Below are 21,745 nucleotides of genomic sequence, written 5' to 3' on the forward strand. Positions count from 1 at the left end.
CTTAAGAAAATGTTTGTTCAACAAGGTTTTATATTGCAACCCCTTGCATGCATTGCGCCGATCACGGCTGCAGCGGCATTCTGGATTGAGTCTCTGGAAGAGAACATTGGTTCAGCTACTCTGGACGACATTACGGACAGGCTTAGAGTCCTTAAACTAGCTAATTCATTCATTTCGGAGGCCGTAGTACATCTTACTAAACTTACGGCGAAGAATTCAGGATTCGCCATTCAGGCACGCAGGGCGCTGTGGCTAAAATCCTGGTCAGCTGATGTTACTTCTAAGTCTAAATTGCTTAATATACCTTTCAAAGGGCAGACCTTATTCGGGCCCGGGTTGAAAGAGATTATCGCTGACATTACAGGAGGTAAAGGCCATGCCCTGCCTCAGGACAAAGCCAAAGCCAAGACTAGACAGTCTAATTTTCGTTCCTTTCGTAATTTCAAAGCAGGAGCAGCATCAACTTCCTCTGCACCAAAACAGGAAGGAGCTGTTGCTCGCTACAGACAAGGCTGGAAACCTAACCAGTCCTGGAACAAGGGCAAGCAGACTAGGAAACCTGCTGCTGCCCCTAAAACAGCATGAATTGAGGGCCCCCGATCCGGGATCGGATCTAGTGGGGGGCAGACTTTCTCTCTTCGCCCAGGCTTGGGCAAGAGATGTTCAGGATCCCTGGGCGCTAGAGATAATATCTCAGGGATACCTTCTGGACTTCAAATACTCTCCTCCAAGAGAGAGATTTCATCTGTCAAGATTGTCAACAATCCAGACAAAGAAAGAGGCGTTTCTACGCTGCGTACAAGAGCTCTTGTTAATGGGAGTAATCCATCCAGTTCCACGATCGGAACAGGGACAGGGGTTTTACTCAAATCTGTTTGTGGTTCCCAAAAAAGAGGGAACTTTCAGACCAATCCTGGACTTAAAGATCCTAAACAAATTCTTAAGAGTTCCATCGTTCAAGATGGAGACTATTCGGACAATTTTACCTATGATCCAAGAGGGTCAGTACATGACCACTGTAGATTTAAAAGATGCTTACCTTCACATACCGATTCACAAAGATCATTATCGGTACCTAAGGTTTGCCTTCCTAGACAGGCATTACCAGTTTGTGGCTCTTCCATTCGGATTGGCTACAGCTCCAAGAATCTTCACAAAGGTTCTGGGTGCTCTTCTGGCGGTACTAAGACCGCGGGGAATCTCGGTAGCTCCATACCTAGACGACATTCTGATACAAGCTTCAAGCTTTCAAACTGCCAAGTCTCATACAGAGTTAGTGCTGGCATTTCTAAGGTCACATGGATGGAAGGTGAACGAAAAGAAAAGTTCACTCGTTCCACTCACAAGAGTTCCCTTCCTGGGGACTCTTATAGATTCTGTAGAAATGAAGATTTACCTGACAGAGGACAGGCTAACAAGACTTCAAAGTGCTTGCCGCACCCTTCATTCCATTCAACACCCGTCAGTGGCTCAATGCATGGAGGTAATCGGCTTAATGGTAGCGGCAATGGACATAGTACCCTTTGCACGCTTACACCTCAGACCACTGCAACTGTGCATGCTAAGTCAGTGGAATGGGGATTACTCAGACTTATCCCCTTCTCTGAATCTGGATCAAGAGACCAGAAATTCTCTTCTATGGTGGCTTTCTCGGCCACATCTGTCCAGGGGGATGCCATTCAGCAGACCAGACTGGACAATTGTAACAACAGACGCCAGCCTTCTAGGTTGGGGTGCCGTCTGGAATTCTCTGAAGGCTCAGGGACAATGGAGTCAGGAGGAGAGTCTCCTGCCAATAAACATTCTGGAATTGAGAGCAGTTCTCAATGCCCTCCTGGCTTGGCCCCAGTTGACAACTCGGGGGTTCATCAGGTTTCAGTCGGACAACATCACAACTGTAGCTTACATCAACCATCAGGGAGGGACAAGAAGCTCCCTAGCTATGATGGAAGTATCAAAGATAATTTGCTGGGCAGAGTCTCACTCTTGCCACCTGTCAGCAATCCACATCCCGGGAGTGGAGAACTGGGAGGCGGATTTCTTAAGTCGTCAGACTTTTCATCCGGGGGAGTGGGAACTTCATCCGGAGGTCTTTGCCCAAATTCTTCAACGTTGGGGCAAACCAGAGATAGATCTCATGGCGTCTCGACAGAACGCCAAGCTTCCTCGTTACGGGTCCAGATCCAGGGATCCAGGAGCAGTCCTGATAGATGCTCTGACAGCACCTTGGGACTTCAGGATGGCTTACGTGTTTCCACCCTTCCCGTTGCTTCCTCGATTGATTGCCAGAATCAAACAAGAGAGAGCATCAGTGATTCTAATAGCACCTGCGTGGCCACGCAGGACTTGGTATGCAGACCTGGTGGACATGTCATCCTGTCCACCTTGGTCTCTACCTCTGAAACAGGACCTTCTGATACAGGGTCCCTTCAAACATCAAAATCTAACTTCTCTGAAGCTGACTGCTTGGAAATTGAACGCTTGATTTTATCAAGACGTGGATTTTCTGAGTCAGTTATTGATACCTTAATACAGGCTAGGAAACCTGTTACCAGAAAGATTTACCATAAGATATGGCGTAAATACCTATATTGGTGTGAATCCAAAGGTTACTCTTGGAGTAAGGTTAGGATTCCTAGGATATTGTCTTTTCTACAAGAAGGTTTAGAAAAGGGTTTATCTGCTAGTTCATTAAAGGGACAGATCTCAGCTCTGTCCATTCTGTTACACAAACGTATGTCAGAAGTTCCTGACGTCCAGGCTTTTTGTCAGGCTTTGGCCAGAATTAAGCCTGTGTTTAAAACTGTTGCTCCACCATGGAGTTTAAACCTTGTTCTTAATGTTTTACAGGGCGTTCCGTTTGAACCCCTTCATTCCATTGATATAAAGTTGTTATCTTGGAAAGTTCTATTTTTAATGGCTATTTCCTCGGCTCGAAGAGTCTCTGAATTATCAGCCTTACATTGTGATTCTCCTTATTTGATTTTTCATTCGGATAAGGTAGTCCTGCGTACTAAACCTGGGTTCTTACCTAAGGTAGTTACTAACAGGAATATCAATCAAGAGAGTGTTGTTCCTTCTTTATGCCCAAATCCTTCTTCAAAGAAGGAACGTCTACTGCACAACCTGGATGTAGTCCGTGCTCTAAAATTTTACTTACAGGCAACTAAGGAATTTCGACAAACGTCTTCTCTGTTTGTCATTTACTCTGGGCAGAGGAGAGGTCAAAAAGCTTCCGCTACCTCTCTTTCTTTTTGGCTTCGTAGCATAATTCGTTTAGCTTATGAGACTGCTGGACAGCAGCCTCCTGAAAGAATTACAGCTCATTCTACTAGAGCTGTGGCTTCCACTTGGGCCTTCAAGAATGAGGCCTCTGTTGAACAGATTTGCAAGGCTGCAACTTGGTCTTCGCTTCATACTTTTTCCAAATTTTACAAATTTGACACTTTTGCTTCATCGGAGGCTATTTTTGGGAGAAAGGTTCTTCAGGCAGTGGTTCCTTCTGTATAAAGAGCCTGCCTATCCCTCCCGTCATCCGTGTACTTTTGCTTTGGTATTGGTATCCCAGAAGTAATGATGACCCGTGGACTGATCACACTTAACAGAAGAAAACATAATTTATGCTTACCTGATAAATTCCTTTCTTCTGTAGTGTGATCAGTCCACGGCCCGCCCTGTTTTTAAGGCAGGTAAATATTTTTTAATTTATACTCCAGTCACCACTTCACCCTTGGCTTTTCCTTTCTCGTTGGTCCTTGGTCGAATGACTGGGAGTGACGTAGAGGGGAGGAGCTATATGCAGCTCTGCTGGGTGAATCCTCTTGCACTTCCTGTTGGGGAGGAGTAATATCCCAGAAGTAATGATGACCCGTGGACTGATCACACTACAGAAGAAAGGAATTTATCAGGTAAGCATAAATTATGTTTTCTTTCATGTAATTAGCAAGAGTCCATGAGCTAGTGACGTATGGGATATACATTCCTACCAGGAGGGGCAAAGTTTCCCAAACCTCAAAATGCCTATAAATACACCCCTCACCACACCCACAAATCAGTTTTTACAAACTTTGCCTCCTATGGAGGTGGTGAAGTAAGTTTGTGCTAGATTCTACGTTGATATGCGCTCCGCAGCAGGTTGGAGACCGGTTTTCCTCTCAGCGTGCAGTGAATGTCAGAGGGATGTGAGGAGAGTATTGCCTATTTGAATGCAGTGATCTCATTCTACGGGGTCTATTTCATAGGTTCTCTGTTATCGGTCGTAGAGATTCATCTCTTACCTCCCTTTTCAGATCGACGATATACTCTTATATATACCATTTCCTCTACTGATTCTCGTTTCAGTACTGGTTTGGCTTTCTACTACATGTAGATGAGTGTCCTGGGGTAAGTAAGTCTTATTTTCTGTGACACTCTAAGCTATGGTTGGGCACTTTTATATAAAGTTCTAAATATATGTATTCAAACATTTATTTGCCTTGACTCAGGATGTTCAACGTTCCTTATTTCAGACAGTCGGTTTCATATTTGGGATAATGCATATGAATAAATCATTTTTTTCTTACCTTAAAAAATTTGACTTTTCCCTGTGGGCTGTTAGGCTCGCGGGGGCTGAAAATGCTTCATTTTATTGCGTCATTCTTGGCGCAGACTTTTTTGGCGCAAAAATTTTTTTTTTCTGTTTCCGGCGTCATACGTGTCGCCGGAAGTTGCGTCATTTTTGACGTTCTTTTGCGCCAAAAGTGTCGGCGTTCCGGATGTGGCGTCATTTTTGGCGCCAAAAGCATTTAGGCGCCAAATAATGTGGGCGTCTTTTTTGGCGCTAAAAAATATGGGCGTCACTATTGTCTCCACATTATTTAAGTCTCATTATTTTGTGCTTCTGGTTGCTAGAAGCTTATTCACTGGCATTTTTTTCCCATTCCTGAAACTGGCATTTAAGGAATTTGATCAATTTTGCTTTATATGTTGTTTTTTCTATTACATATTGCAAGATGTCCCACGTTGAAGCTGAGTCAGAAGATACTTCTGGAAAATCGCTGCCTGGTGCTGGAGCTACCAAAGCTAAGTGTATCTGCTGTAAACTTTTGGTATCTGTTCCTCCAGCTGTTGTTTGTACTGTTTGTCATGACAAACTTGCTAATGCAGATAATATTTCCTTTAGTAATGTTACATTACCTGTTGCTGTTCCGTCAACATCTAATACTCAGAGTGTTCCTGTTAACATAAGAGATTTTGTTTCTAAATCCATTAAGAAGGCTATGTCTGTTATTCCTCCTTCTAGTAAACGTAAAAAGTCTTTTAAAACTTCTCATTTTTCAGACGAATTTTTAAATGAACATCATCATTCTGATACTGATATTGGTTCTTCTGATTCAGAGGATTCTGTCTCAGAGGTTGATGCTGATAAATCTTCATATTTATTTAAAATGGAATATATTCGTTCTTTACTTAAAGAAGTCCTAATTGCATTAGAAATTGAGGATTCTAGTCCTCTTGATACTAAATCTAAACGTTTAGATAAGGTTTTTAAATCTCCTGTAGTTATTCCAGAAGTGTTTCCTGTCCCTGGTGCTATTTCTGAAGTAATTTCCAGGGAATGGAATAATTTGGGTAATTCTTTTACTCCTTCTAAACGTTTTAAGCAATTATATCCTGTGCCATCTGACAGATTAGAATTTTGGGACAAAATCCCTAAGGTTGATGGGGCTGTCTCTACTCTTGCTAAGCGTACTACTATTCCTACGGCAGATGGTACTTCCTTTAAGGATCCTTTAGATAGGAAAATTGAATCCTTTCTAAGAAAAGCTTCTTAGACCTGCTATATCTTTAGCGGATGTTGCTGCAGCTTCAACTTTTTGGTTAGAAGCTTTAGTGCAACAAGTAACAGATCATAATTCTCATAGCATTATTCTTCTTCTTCTTCAACATGCTAATAATTTTATTTGTGATGCCATCTTTGATATCATTAGAGTTGATGTCAGGTATATGTCTCTAGCTATTTTAGCTAGAAGAGCTTTATGGCTTAAAACTTGGAATGCTGATATGTCTTCTAAGTCTACTCTGCTTTCCCTTTCTTTCCAGGGTAATAAATTATTTGGTTCTCAGTTGGATTCTATTATCTCAACTGTTACTGGAGGGAAAGGAACTTTTTTACCACAGGATAAAAAATCTAAAGGTAAATTTAGGTCTAATAATCGTTTTCGTTCCTTTCGTCACAACAAGGAACAAAAGCCTGATCCTTCATCCTCAGGAGCGGTATCAGTTTGGAAACCATCTCAAGTCTGGAATAAATCCAAGCCTTCTAGAAAACCAAAGCCAGCTCCCAAGTCCACATGAAGGTGCGGCCCTCATTCCAGCTCAGCTGGTAGGGGGCAGATTACGTTTTTTCAAAGAAATTTGGTTCAATTCCGTTCACAATCTCTGGATTCAGAATATTGTTTCAGAAGGGTACAGAATTGGCTTCAAGATAAGGCCTCCTGCAAATAGATTTTTTCTTTCCCGTGTCCCAGTAAACCTAGCGAAGGCTCAAGCATTTCTGAAATGTGTTTCAGATCTAGAGTTGGCTGGAGTAATTATGCCAGTTCCAGTTCTGGAACAGGGGCTGGGGTTTTATTCAAATCTCTTCATTGTACCAAAGAAGGAGAATTCCTTCAGACCAGTTCTGGATCTAAAAATATTGAATCGTTATGTAAGAATACCAACATTCAAGATGGTAACTATAAGGACTATCCTGCCTTTTGTTCAGCAAGAGCATTATATGTCCACAATAGATTTACAGGATGCATATCTGCATATTCCGATTCATCCAGATCACTTTCAGTTTCTGAGATTTTCTTTCCTAGACAAGCATTACCAGTTTGTGGCTCTACCGTTTGGCCTAGCTACAGCTCCAAGAATTTTTACAAAGGTTCTCGGTGCCCTTCTGTCTGTAATCAGAGAACAGGGTATTGTGGTATTTCCTTATTTGGACGATATCTTGGTACTTGCTCAGTCTTCACATTTAGCAGAATCTTATACGAATCGACTTGTGGTGTTTCTTCAAGATCATGGTTGGAGGATCAATTTACCAAAAAGTTCATTGATTCCTCAGACAAGGGTAACCTTTTTAGGTTTCCAGATAGATTCAGTGTCCATGACTCTGTCACTAACGGACAAGAGACGTCTAAAATTGATATCAGCTTGTCGAAACCTTCAGTCACAATTATTCCCTTCGGTAGCTTTATGCATGGAAATTCTAGGTCTTATGACTGCAGCATCGGACGCGATCCCCTTTGCTCGTTTTCACATGCGACCTCTTCAGCTCTGTATGCTGAACCAGTGGTGCAGGGATTACACAAAGATATCTCAATTAATATCTTTAACACCGATTGTACGACACTCTCTGATGTGGTGGACAGATCACCATCGTTTAGTTCAGGGGGCTTCTTTTGTTCTTCTGACCTGGACTGTAATTTCAACAGATGCAAGTCTGACAGGTTGGGGAGCTGTTTGGGGGTCTCTGACAGCACAAGGGGTTTGGGAATCTCAGGAGGTGAGATTACTGATCAATATTTTGGAACTCCGTGCAATTTTCAGAGCTCTTCAGTCATGGCCTCTTCTAAAGAGAGAATCGTTCATTTGTTTTCAGACAGAAAATGTCACAACTGTGGCATACATCAATCATCAAGGAGGGACTCACAGTCCTCTGGCTATGAAGGAAGTATCTCGAATTCTGGTATGGGCGGAATCCAGCTCCTGTCTAGTTTCTGCGGTTCATATCCCAGGTATAGACAATTGGGAAGCGGATAATCTCAGCCGCCAAACGTTACATCCGGGCGAATGGTCTCTTCACCCAGAGGTATTTCTTCAGATTGTTCAAATGTGGGGACTTCCAGAAATACATCTGATGGCCTCTCATCTAAACAAGAAACTTCCCAGGTATCTGTCCAGATCCAGGGATCCTCAAGCGGAAGCAGTGGATGCATTGTCACTTCCTTGGAAGTATCATCCTGCCTATATCTTTCCGCCTCTAGTTCTTCTTCCAAGAGTAATCTCCAAGATTCTGAAGGAATGCTTGTTTGTTCTGCTGGTAGCTCCAGCATGGCCTCACAGGTTTTGGTATGCGGATCTTGTCCGGATGGCCTCTTGCCAACCGTGGACTCTTCCGTTAAGACCAGACCTTTTGTCGCAAGGTCCTTTTTTCCATCAGGATCTCAAATCCTTAAATTTAAAGGTATGGAGATTGAACGCTTGATTCTTAGTCAAAGAGGTTTCTCTGACTCTGTGATTAATACTATGTTACAGGCTCGTAAATCTGTATCTAGGGAGATATATTATAGAGTCTGGAAGACTTATATTTCTTGGTGTCTTTCTCATCATTTTTCCTGGCATTCTTTTAGAATTCCGAGAATTTTACAGTTTCTTCAGGATGGTTTGGATAAAGGTTTGTCTGCAAGTTCCTTGAAAGGACAAATCTCTGCTCTTTCTGTTCTTTTTCACAGAAAGATTGCTAATCTTCCTGATATTCATTGTTTTATACAAGCTTTAGTTCGTATAAAACCTGTCATTAAGTCAATTTCTCCTCCTTGGAGTTTGAATTTGGTTCTGGGGGCTCTTCAAGCTCCTCCGTTTGAACCTATGCATTCATTGGACATCAAATTACTTTCTTGGAAAGTTTTGTTCCTTTTGGCCATCTCTTCTGCCAGACGAGTTTCTGAATTATCTGCTCTTTCTTGTGAGTCTCCTTTTCTGATTTTTCATCAGGATAAGGCGGTGTTGCGAACTTCTTTTAAATTTTTACCTAAGGTTGTGAATTCTAACAACATTAGTAGAGAAATTGTGGTTCCTTCATTGTGTCCTAATCCTAAGAATTCTAAGGAGAGATCATTGCATTCTTTGGATGTAGTTAGAGCTTTGAAATATTATGTTGAAGCTACTAAGAATTTCCGAAAGACTTCTAGTCTATTTGTTATCTTTTCCGGTTCTAGGAAAGGTCAGAAGGCCTCTGCCATTTCTTTGGCATCTTGGTTGAAATCTTTAATTCATCATGCTTATGTCGAGTCGGGTAAAACTCTGCCTCAAAGGATTACAGCTCATTCTACTAGGTCAGTTTCTACTTCCTGGGCGTTTAGGAATGATGCTTCGGTTGATCAGATTTGCAAAGCAGCAACTTGGTCTTCTTTGCATACTTTTACTAAATTCTACCATTTTGATGTGTTTTCTTCTTCTGAAGCTGTTTTTGGTAGAAAAGTACTTCAGGCAGCTGTTTCAGTTTGAATCTTCTGCTTATAATTTCAGTTTTTTTCATTTAATCTTTATTTTGGGTGTGGATTATTTTTCAGCGGAATTGGCTGTCTTTATTTTATCCTTCCCTCTCTAGTGACTCTTGCGTGGAAAGATCCACATCTTGGGTAGTCATTATCCCATACGTCACTAGCTCAAGAAAACATAATTTATGTAAGAACTTACCTGATAAATTCATTTCTTTCATATTAGCAAGAGTCCATGAGGCCCACCCTTTTTTGTGGTGGTTATGATTTTTTTGTATAAAGCACAATTATTCCAATTCCTTATTTTTTATGCTTTCGCACTTTTTTCTTATCACCCCACTTCTTGGCTATTTGTTAAACTGAATTGTGGGTGTGGTGAGGGGTGTATTTATAGGCATTTTGAGGTTTGGGAAACTTTGCCCCTCCTGGTAGGAATGTATATCCCATACATCACTAGCTCATGGACTCTTGCTAATATGAAAGAAATTAATTTATCAGGTAAGTTCTTACATAAATTATGTTTTTTCTCTCCAAATATGATTTCACAGCATTTGCAGTGTGCTTGGGATCATTATCATGCTGAAAAATAAAACCATTCCCAATGAGTTCCAGAAGGAATGGCATGGTGAATTAAAACCTGTCTGTACTTTTCAGCATTGGCTCTGTGCAGGAAGTAGAGCTCTCCCCCTTCTCATTCGGCATACCATTATCAGAGACATTGCTGATGCTTTCTGCCTCCACAATCATAGGCACATTGAGCAGAAGCTTTGCCTTTAACTCTTTGCTCATCATTCACGTTTATGTAAAAACTTTGATCAACAAGCTGGTTTAACTGCACAACGTGATCCTCAAGTAGCTCACATATATCGTCCTCAAACTCTGTTGGCTCTATATGCACAAGCATGAGCAGAATGAGTCAAAGTAAAATTATGATTTAGCTCTGGTGGCTTCACCCAGTAACCTGGGTGGGGGTTTGCGTGGCAGCCTAGGTTTCCAAGGACAGTGGGTTTCAATCAGATAGTTGCGCCCATGATAGCACAAAATCCACTAGCAACCTCGCGGCCTTACTGAAGAGCATAGGCCAGAATCGTGAACCCAGCAAAAGCTCCAAAACTTTTTCTCTTGTAAAAAGAAGGGGGGGGGGGGGGTTTCCCATAGGAATCTTGATTGCAGATTTTAAATATTATAGATGTATGCATGTAGAAACCTAAAACATCTGTATTTGAAGCAGGAGCTCCCGGAGTACACATCCTGCCGCTTCAGTAGTCCGCTCTGCCTCCCCCCACAAAAGTATGATTTTATGTCTGTCAAATTCTGTAATCTTTGGCATTTCGAATGAAATGATGTGATTCAAAGTTGGTCTTATTAGCAAGCTTCCAATGAATTAAACTCATACCACATGAGTATGTAATGCTCAAGCATGTCGTACAAAAATCTAGTGTAATAGACTTTTTTAACAGCAGTCATTTTGACATAAAATAGTAGGACAGGCAGAGATTACTTAGGGCCAGATTACAAGTGGAGCTCTAATTTACCGTGCTCCCGCAAATGAACAAATTTGCCTATTTATGGCCGCACAATAAATAACCAGCCATTACAAGTGGCTGGTTATTGCTACCGCAAGCCCGTGGTAGCAATTAGCGATCCTAAAATTAACCAAAGATTAGATCACTGGTTAATTTTATAAATATCCCCCAATTGACCCAAAAATACAGTCTCCTTTAGTTAATTAAAAAATACAATTTGTAGCATTTTTATTTTTTAATAAAATAATTGTTTTTATTGCGGGAAGTTGGCGGGTGTGGGTTGTTAGAAAAAAAAAAAAAACAGCATTGAAAAGTGCCTTTACATTGCGGTCTATGGGGACTTTGTGTTCCCAGTAAATATTCAGTATATGTATATGCTTATATTATTATATACATCTATATTGATGTGCTAATATGTGTATATATACATTTATATTTGCTGCCCGACTTACCCCCTTTACTGTGCTATTTCTCATGCCATGTCTCATGGCATGAGAACGAGGCTCCCATTTGGAACCTATGGAAGCGCGCTCTCCTTGCACCTTACTTGTAATACCAGCGCACATTTGCGTGCGCTGTTATTACTAAGTTGAGCGCAACTATCACTTTCGCGGAAGCAGTATTTTGCACTCAACTTGTAATCTGACTCTTAGTGATTTATGGTTAATATATACCAATGTACTTTATTTATCTGTTGTGAATATTTTATTTAAATAATTCAAATGTGTTAGGGTGTGTGCGAGGTAGAAGAGACACCTTTTAAAATATAAAATAAGAACGGCTAAACACAAGAGCTGCTGGTGCAACGCTGCCCCCTGCTGACTCGCGGCCAATCGGCCGCCAGCAGGGAGGTGTCACTCAACCCGATCGTATTCGATCGGGTTGATTTCCAGCGATTCCTGTCCGCCTGCTCAGAGCAGGCGGACAGGGTTATGAAGCAGCGGTCTTTAGACCGCTGCTTCATAACTTGTGTTTCTGGCAAGTCTGAAGACTCGCCAGAAGCACGGCCCTTCAAGCTCCGTACAGAGCTTGATAAATGGGCCTGCTAGAGTCTTCTGCCTAATCAACTTTAAAAAAATCACGACTGGTACAGTTTATAATGCCTGTTACAGATTGTTATCTGTGTGTTTTCAGCAATGTGGCAGTTATTATTTTCATTCATTATTTAATTTAAAATACATGGTTTGAAATTCTGCAACCAAAACCTACTCTAATGATTCAACCTTTTCGTTTTGAGTATTTTGAGTGTCGTTGATGAAGATTTCCCTTTTTGTTTTCCCTGAGATCTGGTCACCATTAGTTATACCTAATGTACCATGGCACTGTCTGTGATAGTTTGGTACATAATACCCACAGTATAGCCAGTATTATACACTCCTATTGTATGTTAGCATGGTTAGTTTTATCCGCTGACATTTATTCAGTTGTATATTGTCACAATATTGCAGTTTTTCTGTTTCAATGTATTTTTTTTATTAGGCAGAGCTAATTGATGCTGCAGCCGGTATCCACGTCCGATTCAGATTAGGAGGGGTAAGTACAATGTATCCTGTAATGTGTTGTCTAACTTCGCTACGCTCCCCTATAGTAGTTATTCATGTGTGAGGTGGGTTCCTATAGCATTCTACAGACTCTTCCTAAAGTTAGACAGCTAAGCCTGCAAGGTCTGATTCTGTAACTCTCCCATCCCAGAATGTGATGGTAGGACGACAGGTGCAAGAAGAGAATGGTAAAAGAGACAGTGGTGAAGGGAGAACTGTAAAGAGTAAGATGGGAAGTAGGATGCAGATATGAGAAGGCATTGGGGGAAAGAGAAGCGTTCTGGGGATAAAGTAGATAGAGAAAAAGGGGAGGAGGTAAGGTTGGATTGTGGAAAGACAAACTCTGAGGAATTACAGTAGTTTTCTAATTTAATTATTTATATAGAGAACATAAAGGGATAGTCTTTTACAGAACTTTTGTTGTTTAAAAAGATAAGTAATCCCTTTATTACCCATTCCCCAGTTTTGCATAACGAACGCGGTTTTATTACCTCTGTGATTACCCTGTATCTAAGCCTCTGCAGACTGCCCCCTTATTTCAGTTCTTTTGACAAACTTGCATTTTAGCCAATCAGTGCTGACTCCTAGGTAACTCCATGAGAATGAGCACAATGTTATCAATATGACACACATGAACTAGCACTGCCTAACTGTGAAAAACTCTCAAAATGCACTGAGATAAGAGGTGGGCTTTAACGGCTTAGAAATTAGCATACAAGCCTACTTAGGTTTAGCTTTCAACAAATAATACCAAGAGAACAAAGCAAATTTGATGATAAAAGTAAATTGGGAAGTTGTTCATGTTGGTCTGAATTTCCTCAGAAAATAGATTTCTATGAGGGCCCGTACTAAAATTAATGTTGTCTTCTACTTGAGCAATATGTTGGTACTGATATTATGGGGGATTTTATTTTTTGTGGACCCCAATGCTGTTCTGTTTTAATCTCCACTAATTCTCATTGTGCAGTGATGTACAGGTAGTAAAGATGAACATTTGGTGCAAGGTTGTCTTAGAGATGAAATTACATTGGTTGTTTAAATCCTCTAAATGAATGGAAATACTATTTTTTTTTCTTTTGTAGGTAAGATTCCCTCCAAATATATATTACAAACTCTTTACTCACAGGCCTGTTGTGGACATGTGTGCAAATAGCCCCAAAAATTACACCAGTCCTTCCACGAAACAGCTGCTTCCTAAACAAATACACAATCGCGGCGCAATTCCAGTGAAGGACTTTAGCGGCTGGTACTCGCGTGTAGAGAACAACGGCTGGAGGCTACTCACACTCAGGGTCAGTATATAGTTTTAATCGTCAGCAGTTTCTTCCAAATTTTCTGTAAACAACAATTATATATGTACAACTGTAAGACAGTGTGTTTTAGTTTCTTTTTAGTGTAACTATGTAAAAGTGACATGAAATAAAAATTGTAATTCACAAAAAACTCACGGCTAGATTTAGAGTTCTGCGGCCAAAGGGGTGCGTTAGCTACGCGTGCTTTTTTTCTCCCGCACCTTTTAAATACCGCTGGTATTTAGAGTTCACAGAAGGGCTGCGTTAGGATCCAAAAAGGGAGCGTATAGCATATTTACCGCCACTGCAACTCTCAATACCAGCGGTGCTTACGGACGCGGCCAGCTTCAAAAACGTGCTCGTGCACGATTCCCCCATAGGAAACAATGGGGCTGTTTGAGCTAAAAAAAAACTAACACCTGCAAAAAAGCAGCGTTCAGCTCCTAACACAGCCCCATTGTTTCCTATGGGGAAACACTTCCTATGTCTGCACCTAACACCCTAACATGTACCCCGAGTCTAAACACCCCTAACCTTACACTTATTAACCCCTAATCTGCCGACCCCCCTATCGCTGACCCCTGCATATTATTATTAACCCCTAATCTACTTTAATAAATTATTCCTATTTAAAACTAAATACTTACCTGTAAAATAAATGCTAACTTAAGTTACAATTAAACCTAACACTACACTATCATTAAATTAATTAAATAAATTAACTACAAATAACTACAATTAAATACAATTACATAAACTAACTAAAGTACAAAAAATAAAAAAAGCTAAGTTACAAAAAATAAAAAAAATAAGTTACAAACATTTAAAAAATATTACAACAATTTTAAGCTAATTACACCTAATCTAAGCCCCCTAATAAAATAACAAAGCCCCCCAAAATAAAAAAAATGCCCTACCCTATTCTAAATTAAAAAAGTTCAAAGCTTTTACCTTACCAGCCCTCAAAAGGGCCTTTTGCGGGGCATGCCCCAAAGAAAACTGCTCTTTTGCCTCTAAAAGAAAAATACAACCCCCCCAACATTAAAACCCACCACCCACATACCCCTAATCTAACCCAAACCCCCCTTAAAAAAACTTAACACTACCCCCCTGAAGATCATCCTACCTTGAGTCGTCTTCACTCAGCCAAGCCACTGATGGAACTGAAGAGGAGATCCGGAGCGGCAGAATTGATCCTACAAGGGGCGCTGAAGAAATCTTCCATCCGATGAAGTGATCCTCCAAGCGGCGCTGAAGAAGTCTTCCATCCGATGAAGTTGTTCCGATCAGCCAATAGAATGCGAGCTCAATCTGATTGGCTGATTGGATCAGCCAATCGGATTGAACTTGAATCTGATTGGCTGATTCCATCAGCCAATCAGAATTTTCCTACCTTAATTCCGATTGGCTGATAGAATCCTATCAGCCAATCCGAATTTGAGGGACGCCATCTTGGATGACGTCCCTTAAAGGAGCCTTCATTCGTCGGTAGTCCGTCGGGCCAGCAGGATGTTCCGCGTCGGAGGTCTGCAAGATGGATCCTGAAGAAAGAAGATTGAAGACCCCGCTTGGAAGATGACATCGCCCGGATGGAAGACTTCTTCAGCGCCGCTTGGAGGATCACTTCATCGGATGGAAGACTTCTTCAGCACCGCTTGGAGGATCACTTCATTGGATGGAAGATTTCTTCAGCGCCCCTTGGAGGATCACTTCTGCTGCTCCTGATCTCCTCTTCAGTTCCATCGGTGGCTCGGCTGAGTGAAGACGACTCAAGGTAGGATGATCTTCAGGGGGGTAGTGTTAGGTTTTTTTAAGGGGGGTTTGGGTTAGATTAGGGGTATGTGGGTGGTGGGTTTTAATGTTGGGGGGGGTTGTATTTTTCTTTTACAGGCAAAAGAGCAGTTTTCTTTGGGGCATGCCCCGCAAAAGGCCCTTTTGAGGGCTGGTAAGGTAAAAGAGCTTTGAACTTTTTTAATTTAGAATAGGGTAGGGCATTTTTTTTATTTTGGGGGGCTTTGTTATTTTATTAGGGGGCTTAGAGTAGGTGTAATTAGTTTAAAATTGTTGTAATATTTTTCTAATGTTTGTAAATATTTTTTTATTTTTTGTAACTTAGTTCTTTTTTATTTTTTTTACTTTAGTTAGTTTATTTAATTGTATTTATTTGTAGGTATTGTATTTAATTAATTTATTGATAGTGTAGTGTTAGGTTTAATTGTAGATAATTGTAGGTAGTTTATTTAATTAATTTATTGATAGTGTAGTGTTAGGTTTAATTGTAACTTAGGTTAGGATTTATTTTACAGGTAATTTTGTAATTATTTTAACTAGGTAGCTATTAAATAGTAAATAACTATTTAATAGCTATTGTACCTGGTTAAAATAAATACAAAGTTGCCTGTAAAATAAATATTAATCCTAAAATAGCTACAATATAATTATAATTTATATTGTAGCTATATTAGGGTTTATTTTACAGGTAAGTATTTAGCTTTAAATAGGAATAATTTATTTAATAAGAGTTCATTTATTTCGTTAGATTTAAATTATATTTAACTTAGGGGGGGTGTTAGGGTTAGGGTTAGACTTAGCTTTAGGGGTTAATACATTTATTAGAGTAGCAGTGAGGTCCGGTCGGCAGATTAGGGGTTAATATTTGAAGTTAGCTGTCGGCGATGTTAGGGAGGGCAGATTAGGGGTTAATACTATTTATTATAGGGTTATTGAGGCGGGAGTGAGGCGGATTAGGGGTTAATAACTTTATTATAGTAGCGGTGAGGTCCGGTCTGCAGATTAGGGGTTAATAATTGTAGGTAGCTGGCGGCTACGTTGTGGGGGGCAGATTAGGGGTTAATAAATATAATATAGGGGTCGGAGGTGTTAGGGGCAGCAGATTAGGGGTACATAGGGATAACGTAGGTGGCGGCGGTGTGCGGTCGGCAGATTAGGGGTTAAACATTTTTAATAGAGTGGCGGCGATGTGGGGGGGGCCTCGGTTTAGGGGTACATAGGTAGTTTATGGGTGTTAGTGTACTTTAGAGCACAGTAGTTAAGAGCTTTATGAACCGGCGTTAGCCCAGAAAGCTGTTAACTACTGACTTTTTTCTGCGGCTGGAGTTTTGTCGTTAGATTTCTAACGCTCACTTCAGCCACGACTCTAAATACCAGCGTTAGAAAGATCCCATTGAAAAGATAGGATACGCAAATGGCGTAGGGGGATCTGCGGTATGGAAAAGTCGCGGCTGCAAAGTGAGCGTTAGACCCTTTCCTGACTGACTCTAAATATCAGCGGTAGCCCAAAACCAGCGTTAGGAGCCTCTAACGCTGGTTTTGACAGCTAACGCCAAACTCTAAATCTAGCCGTCAGTTTTTTCAAATATTAACCCCTTAATGACCACAATGTACCCTGTATGTCACTGGTCGTTAATGGTTTTTTCAGGACATAATAGCATAAGTCTAGCAAGAACACGCTATTAATGCACTCCCTCCAGCAGGCTTTTTGGAATAGAGCAGTCTCAACGCTTGTGGCAAGACCGCACTATAAAACAATCAAGTCCCAAAAAAAGGCCAGCGACATACAGGGTATGTCGCTGGTCCTTAAGGGGTTAAATATATTTTTTATTGAGGTTGAACGCAAACGGCACAGATATCGATGTAAGCAAATGACACAGAACAATTATGTAAACAATACTTCTCTAAATTATAAATGTGAAATATATTTACAATAGAAATTAAAAGGGCATGAAATTCAAAATTAAATTGCCATGATTCAGATAAAGGATTTAGTTTTAAGTCACATAATTTGAATTCTGTTATGATATTTTATTAGTTCTTGTGGTATTCTTTGTTTAAAAGAATGTACATATCCTTAGTATTTAACATTTTCTTATTGCATTTTATATGCCTTTTAGTCTTACAATATAGCAGAGCTCTCTGTTAAGCTTTGGACAAAAATTCCACATTCACATCAACAGATAACTTGAGAAAAACAGACAGTAAACATACAGGAGTGCATTTATCTGAGTAGGGCCATAGTAATGGTCCCTCCTGATCTCTTTTCATAAATGGTATCAGAATAGGAATGAGTGCTCTTAAAGTTAAAACTTTAAGAAAGACGTGTGAAACGCGTGTCAGTCTTCCAGTTTTCCTGGGGAAATTACTTGTTAGATCTGTTACATGTGTATTTGATTGTTATTTTTGGTGCAGTCTGTGTTGTTTATACATGGGAACACCCAATACTTTTTAAAATAATTTAATTGTTTAAGCAAGTGATATCAGTCAGTGGGCACCCATACTGTGCTCACTTGCAGTGAGTATTTAACAGTCATGAAAGGGACACTGAACCCAAATGTTTTCTTTTGTGATTCAGATAGAGCATGCAATTTTAAGCAACTTTCTCATTTACTCCTATTAGCAAATTTTCTTCATTCTCTTGCTATCTTTATTTGAAAAGCAAGAATGTAAGTTTAGATGCCGGACCATTTTTGGTGAACAACCTGGGTTGTTCTTGCTGATTGGTGGATTCATTTATCTGACTAATAATCAAGTGCTGTCCATCGTCTGAACTAAAACACAACTTACATAGAAATAAAGATAGCAAGAGAACAAAGACAAATTGATAATAGGAGTAAATTAGAAAGTTGCTTAAAATTGCATGATCTATCTGAATCACAAAAGAAAAATTTTTGGGTTCAGTGTCCCTTTAATAGGTATTTCTTAGAGCTGTTTTTGTTACCCTCTTTAAAATGTGAATCTGAGGCCACACTATATACTTATTTTATTCTATATTTAATTGGACTATATAGAAGTATATTTAATCACTTTCTTTATCACTGTGGAAACCTCTAAACTTTTGTTGATTGTAATCGTTTTTTAATTAACTTTTTATTGGTGTGAAATGTGAATAAAGTTTTAACTCTAGGACAACTATTTCCTATTCTGATACAATATTTGATATAGAATAATTGTAGGTGCTTGAATTCTCTTTCTCTCTAAACTTTTTGAATGTAGTTTTTTTCTTGGGAGAGAAATGTTCACTTACACTGTTTGTGGTATTTAATTGTTACTTACCCACACCATTCACTTCTTATTTATTTATTTTTTTAAAACATTTTATTAAATTATTTCAAGTAATACAACACAATGGGTACAAACTGATTATACAATATTTGAAAAGTATTTAGCGATACATAACTATACGACATAGCAAGTCAACAATTATTAGTGTTAAGGTATTCCACCTATATGAATTTAATAGAAAAATAGTCCTCTAGTTGGTGAATTTGGAAATAGTGGCACTTTTCTAGTGACAGTGTAAAGGAAACATGAGCAATCCATTCTTCCATTGAGGGGGTCTTTTCTTTTTTCCAAAGTCTAGGTATTAATTGATTAGCGCAATTCAACATAATATATAATCATTTGGATCTGAGTTTACATCTTAATTTAGTGGGTTTCTGAAAAAGACATATCAAAGGATCAATAGAAATGTCAAATTGTAAAACGTTAGTCATTTCGTGAGTAATGAGAATCCAATAATTTTCAATTTTTGGACATGTCCACCATATGTGGAGGGCTATTCCTATTTGTTTACAGTTTCTCCAGCATATGGCTGAAGTTTTTGGGTATATTTGTGCCAATCTATGGGGCCTATAATACCATTTGCTGAGCAATTTCATATTGATTTCCCTAAAACTCATAGATGATGACGAAGAGTTCATTTGCAAAATGATGGTGGACCATTCCTTATTAGTAAGTTTAGTATTTAATTCCTCTTCCCATTTCTGCGTATATGTAGGTAAGGTACGTGAGTGATCTTGCAGTATTAATTTATAAGTTATAGATAAGTATCCCCTTGAAATAGTGGGTCTATAACATAGAGTCTCTAGTGGTGTAAGGTTTTTATTAATCTTAGTTTTTTCTGGATGTGAGGAAATGAGGTGGCTTAATTGTTGGTATTTGTACCAGTGGTCGAATTGGTAAATGTTTAGCCCCAAGAGATCTGTTTTAGTGCGTAGCTTACCATTATCTGAAACAGCATAATATGGTATTAAGGTGTGAATTGAATGTGGTTGATCTGGGTTAATATTGTGTCTGATAATAAAAACGGGTTCATGGCTATAGGAGTTAATGGAGAGAGGTTTGTGGAGAGAGTAGAGTTTTTCCTATTTATTCAATCCCACACTCTAAAAGTTTCCATAGTAAAGGTAGATGGTGTGGATATTGTTTTCCGATCTGTTGTTGGAGACCAACGCATACTACCCAGATTAATGGATTTGGCTAATGATCTCTCTAAGGCTACCCATTCTTTAACTTTTTCATCTTTACTCTTTATTTCATCTTTACTCTTTATTATTCGAACTAAGTGTGTTGCAGACTTATAATATGCTAGATTGGGAACTCCCATTCCCCCTCTATCTCTAGACATGTACATGGTTTTCATTGAGACCCTAGTCATTTGTTTGGACCCATTTTCTTCTTATTTATTCAAATTACAATAATTATTTTGAGAGTAAATATATTTATTAAAGAAGAAATTCATGAATTATTTACTATTTATTATTTTTATCCCATTAGAAAACAAAGGTTACCATTAATCAAGACCCTATGCCATAATAGATGCTACACAGACAGGGGAGTAACTGCAGGGGTCTCAGAATTTTCAGAGACTAGTCCCACACCTTTAGATGGTCCAGCTGAAGTGGTGCTGGGGGAGGCCAGGTCTTCACCTGGCTGCTTTGTGTGACCCCTAATAAAGAGGCTTACATTTTAAGGAACGTGTGACAGTTTACTTTTATGATATGATGTCAGAATTTCCAAGATGGATACCGCAGATTTGTTATATAGAAAAACCTGCCACCATATTTGTACAGAATGGCAGTACAGTTGTATATTCTCTTGTGCAGACTAACCCAAGGGGAAGGATGTCCCACAGTCACAGAGAAGCCATTCTTTTCTCTTGTTAGGTGTATCCAGTCCACGGATCATCCATTACTTGTGGGATATTTTCCTTCCCAACAGGAAGTTGCAAGAGGATCACCCACAGCAGAGCTGCTATATAGCTCCTCCCCTAACTGCCATATCCAGTCATTCTCTTGCAAGCTCTCAACATAGCTGGAGGTAGAGGAAAGTGGTAAAATATAGTTAGTTTTTTCTTCAATCAAAAGTTTATTGTTTTTAAATGGTACCGGAGTGTACTATTTTATCTCAGGCAGCATTTAGAACAAGAATCTGCCTGCGTTTTTCTATGATCTTAGCAGAAGTAACTAAGATCCACTGCCGTTCTCACATATGTCTGAGGAGTGAGGTAACTTCAAAGGGAGAATGGCGTGCAGAGTATCCTGCAATAAGGTATGTGCAGTTAAGTTTTTCTAGGGATGGAATTTGCTAGAAAATGCTGCTGATACCGGATTAATGTAAGTTAAAGCCTAAATACAGTGATTTAATAGCGACTAGTATCAGGCTTGCTATCAGAGGTATATACTCTGATTAATGTGCAATATAAAACGTTTGCTGGCATGTTTAATCGTTTTTATATATGCTTTGGTGATAAAACTTATTGGGGCCTAGTTTTTTTCCACATGGCTGGCTTTATTTTTGCCTAGAAACAGTTTCCTGAGGCTTTCCACTGTTATAGTATAAAAGTTACAGTTGGTGCAGTTAAAATTACAAACTGTGACATTCAGCTTCCCTCAGCAGTCCCCTGCATGCTATAGGACATCTCTGAAGGGCTCAAAAGGCTTCAAAAGTAGGAGCTGTGGCAGTTGTTATGACTGTTTAAAAAACATATTTTTCGTTTTGTTAATCTGTTTTTTGTATTAAGGGGTTAATCATCCATTTGCAAGTGGGTGCAATGCTCTGCTAACTTGTTACATACACTGTAAAAATTTCGTTAGTTTAACTGCCTTTTTTCACTGTTATTTCAAATTTTGGCAAAATTTGTTTCTCTTAAAGGCACAGTAACGTTTTTTTTTTATATTGCTTGTTAACTTGATTTAAAGTGTTTTCCAAGCTTGCTAGTCTCATTGCTAGTCTGTATAAACATGTCTGACATAGAGGAAACTCCTTGTTCATTATGTTTAAAAGCCATGGTGGAACCCCATAGGAGAATGTGTACTAAATGTATTGATTTCACTTTAAAC

At 39.5% G+C, this 21,745-nt stretch overlaps 1 protein-coding gene across 1 annotated transcript in view; it reads left to right on the plus strand.

The window, feature by feature from the left end:
* C3H11orf65 (chromosome 3 C11orf65 homolog) overlaps positions 1-21,745 on the plus strand; it is a 127,380-nt gene that overhangs the window by 29,545 nt on the left and 76,090 nt on the right. Inside the window, exons 4-5 of the mRNA XM_053705059.1 lie at positions 12,254-12,307; positions 13,398-13,607. Coding sequence (XP_053561034.1) covers positions 12,254-12,307; positions 13,398-13,607 — 264 coding nt within the window. The remainder of the gene's footprint in view (positions 1-12,253; positions 12,308-13,397; positions 13,608-21,745) is intronic.

This window comes from Bombina bombina, chromosome 3, assembly GCF_027579735.1.
Source record: "Bombina bombina isolate aBomBom1 chromosome 3, aBomBom1.pri, whole genome shotgun sequence".
Lineage (NCBI taxonomy): Eukaryota > Metazoa > Chordata > Amphibia > Anura > Bombinatoridae > Bombina > Bombina bombina.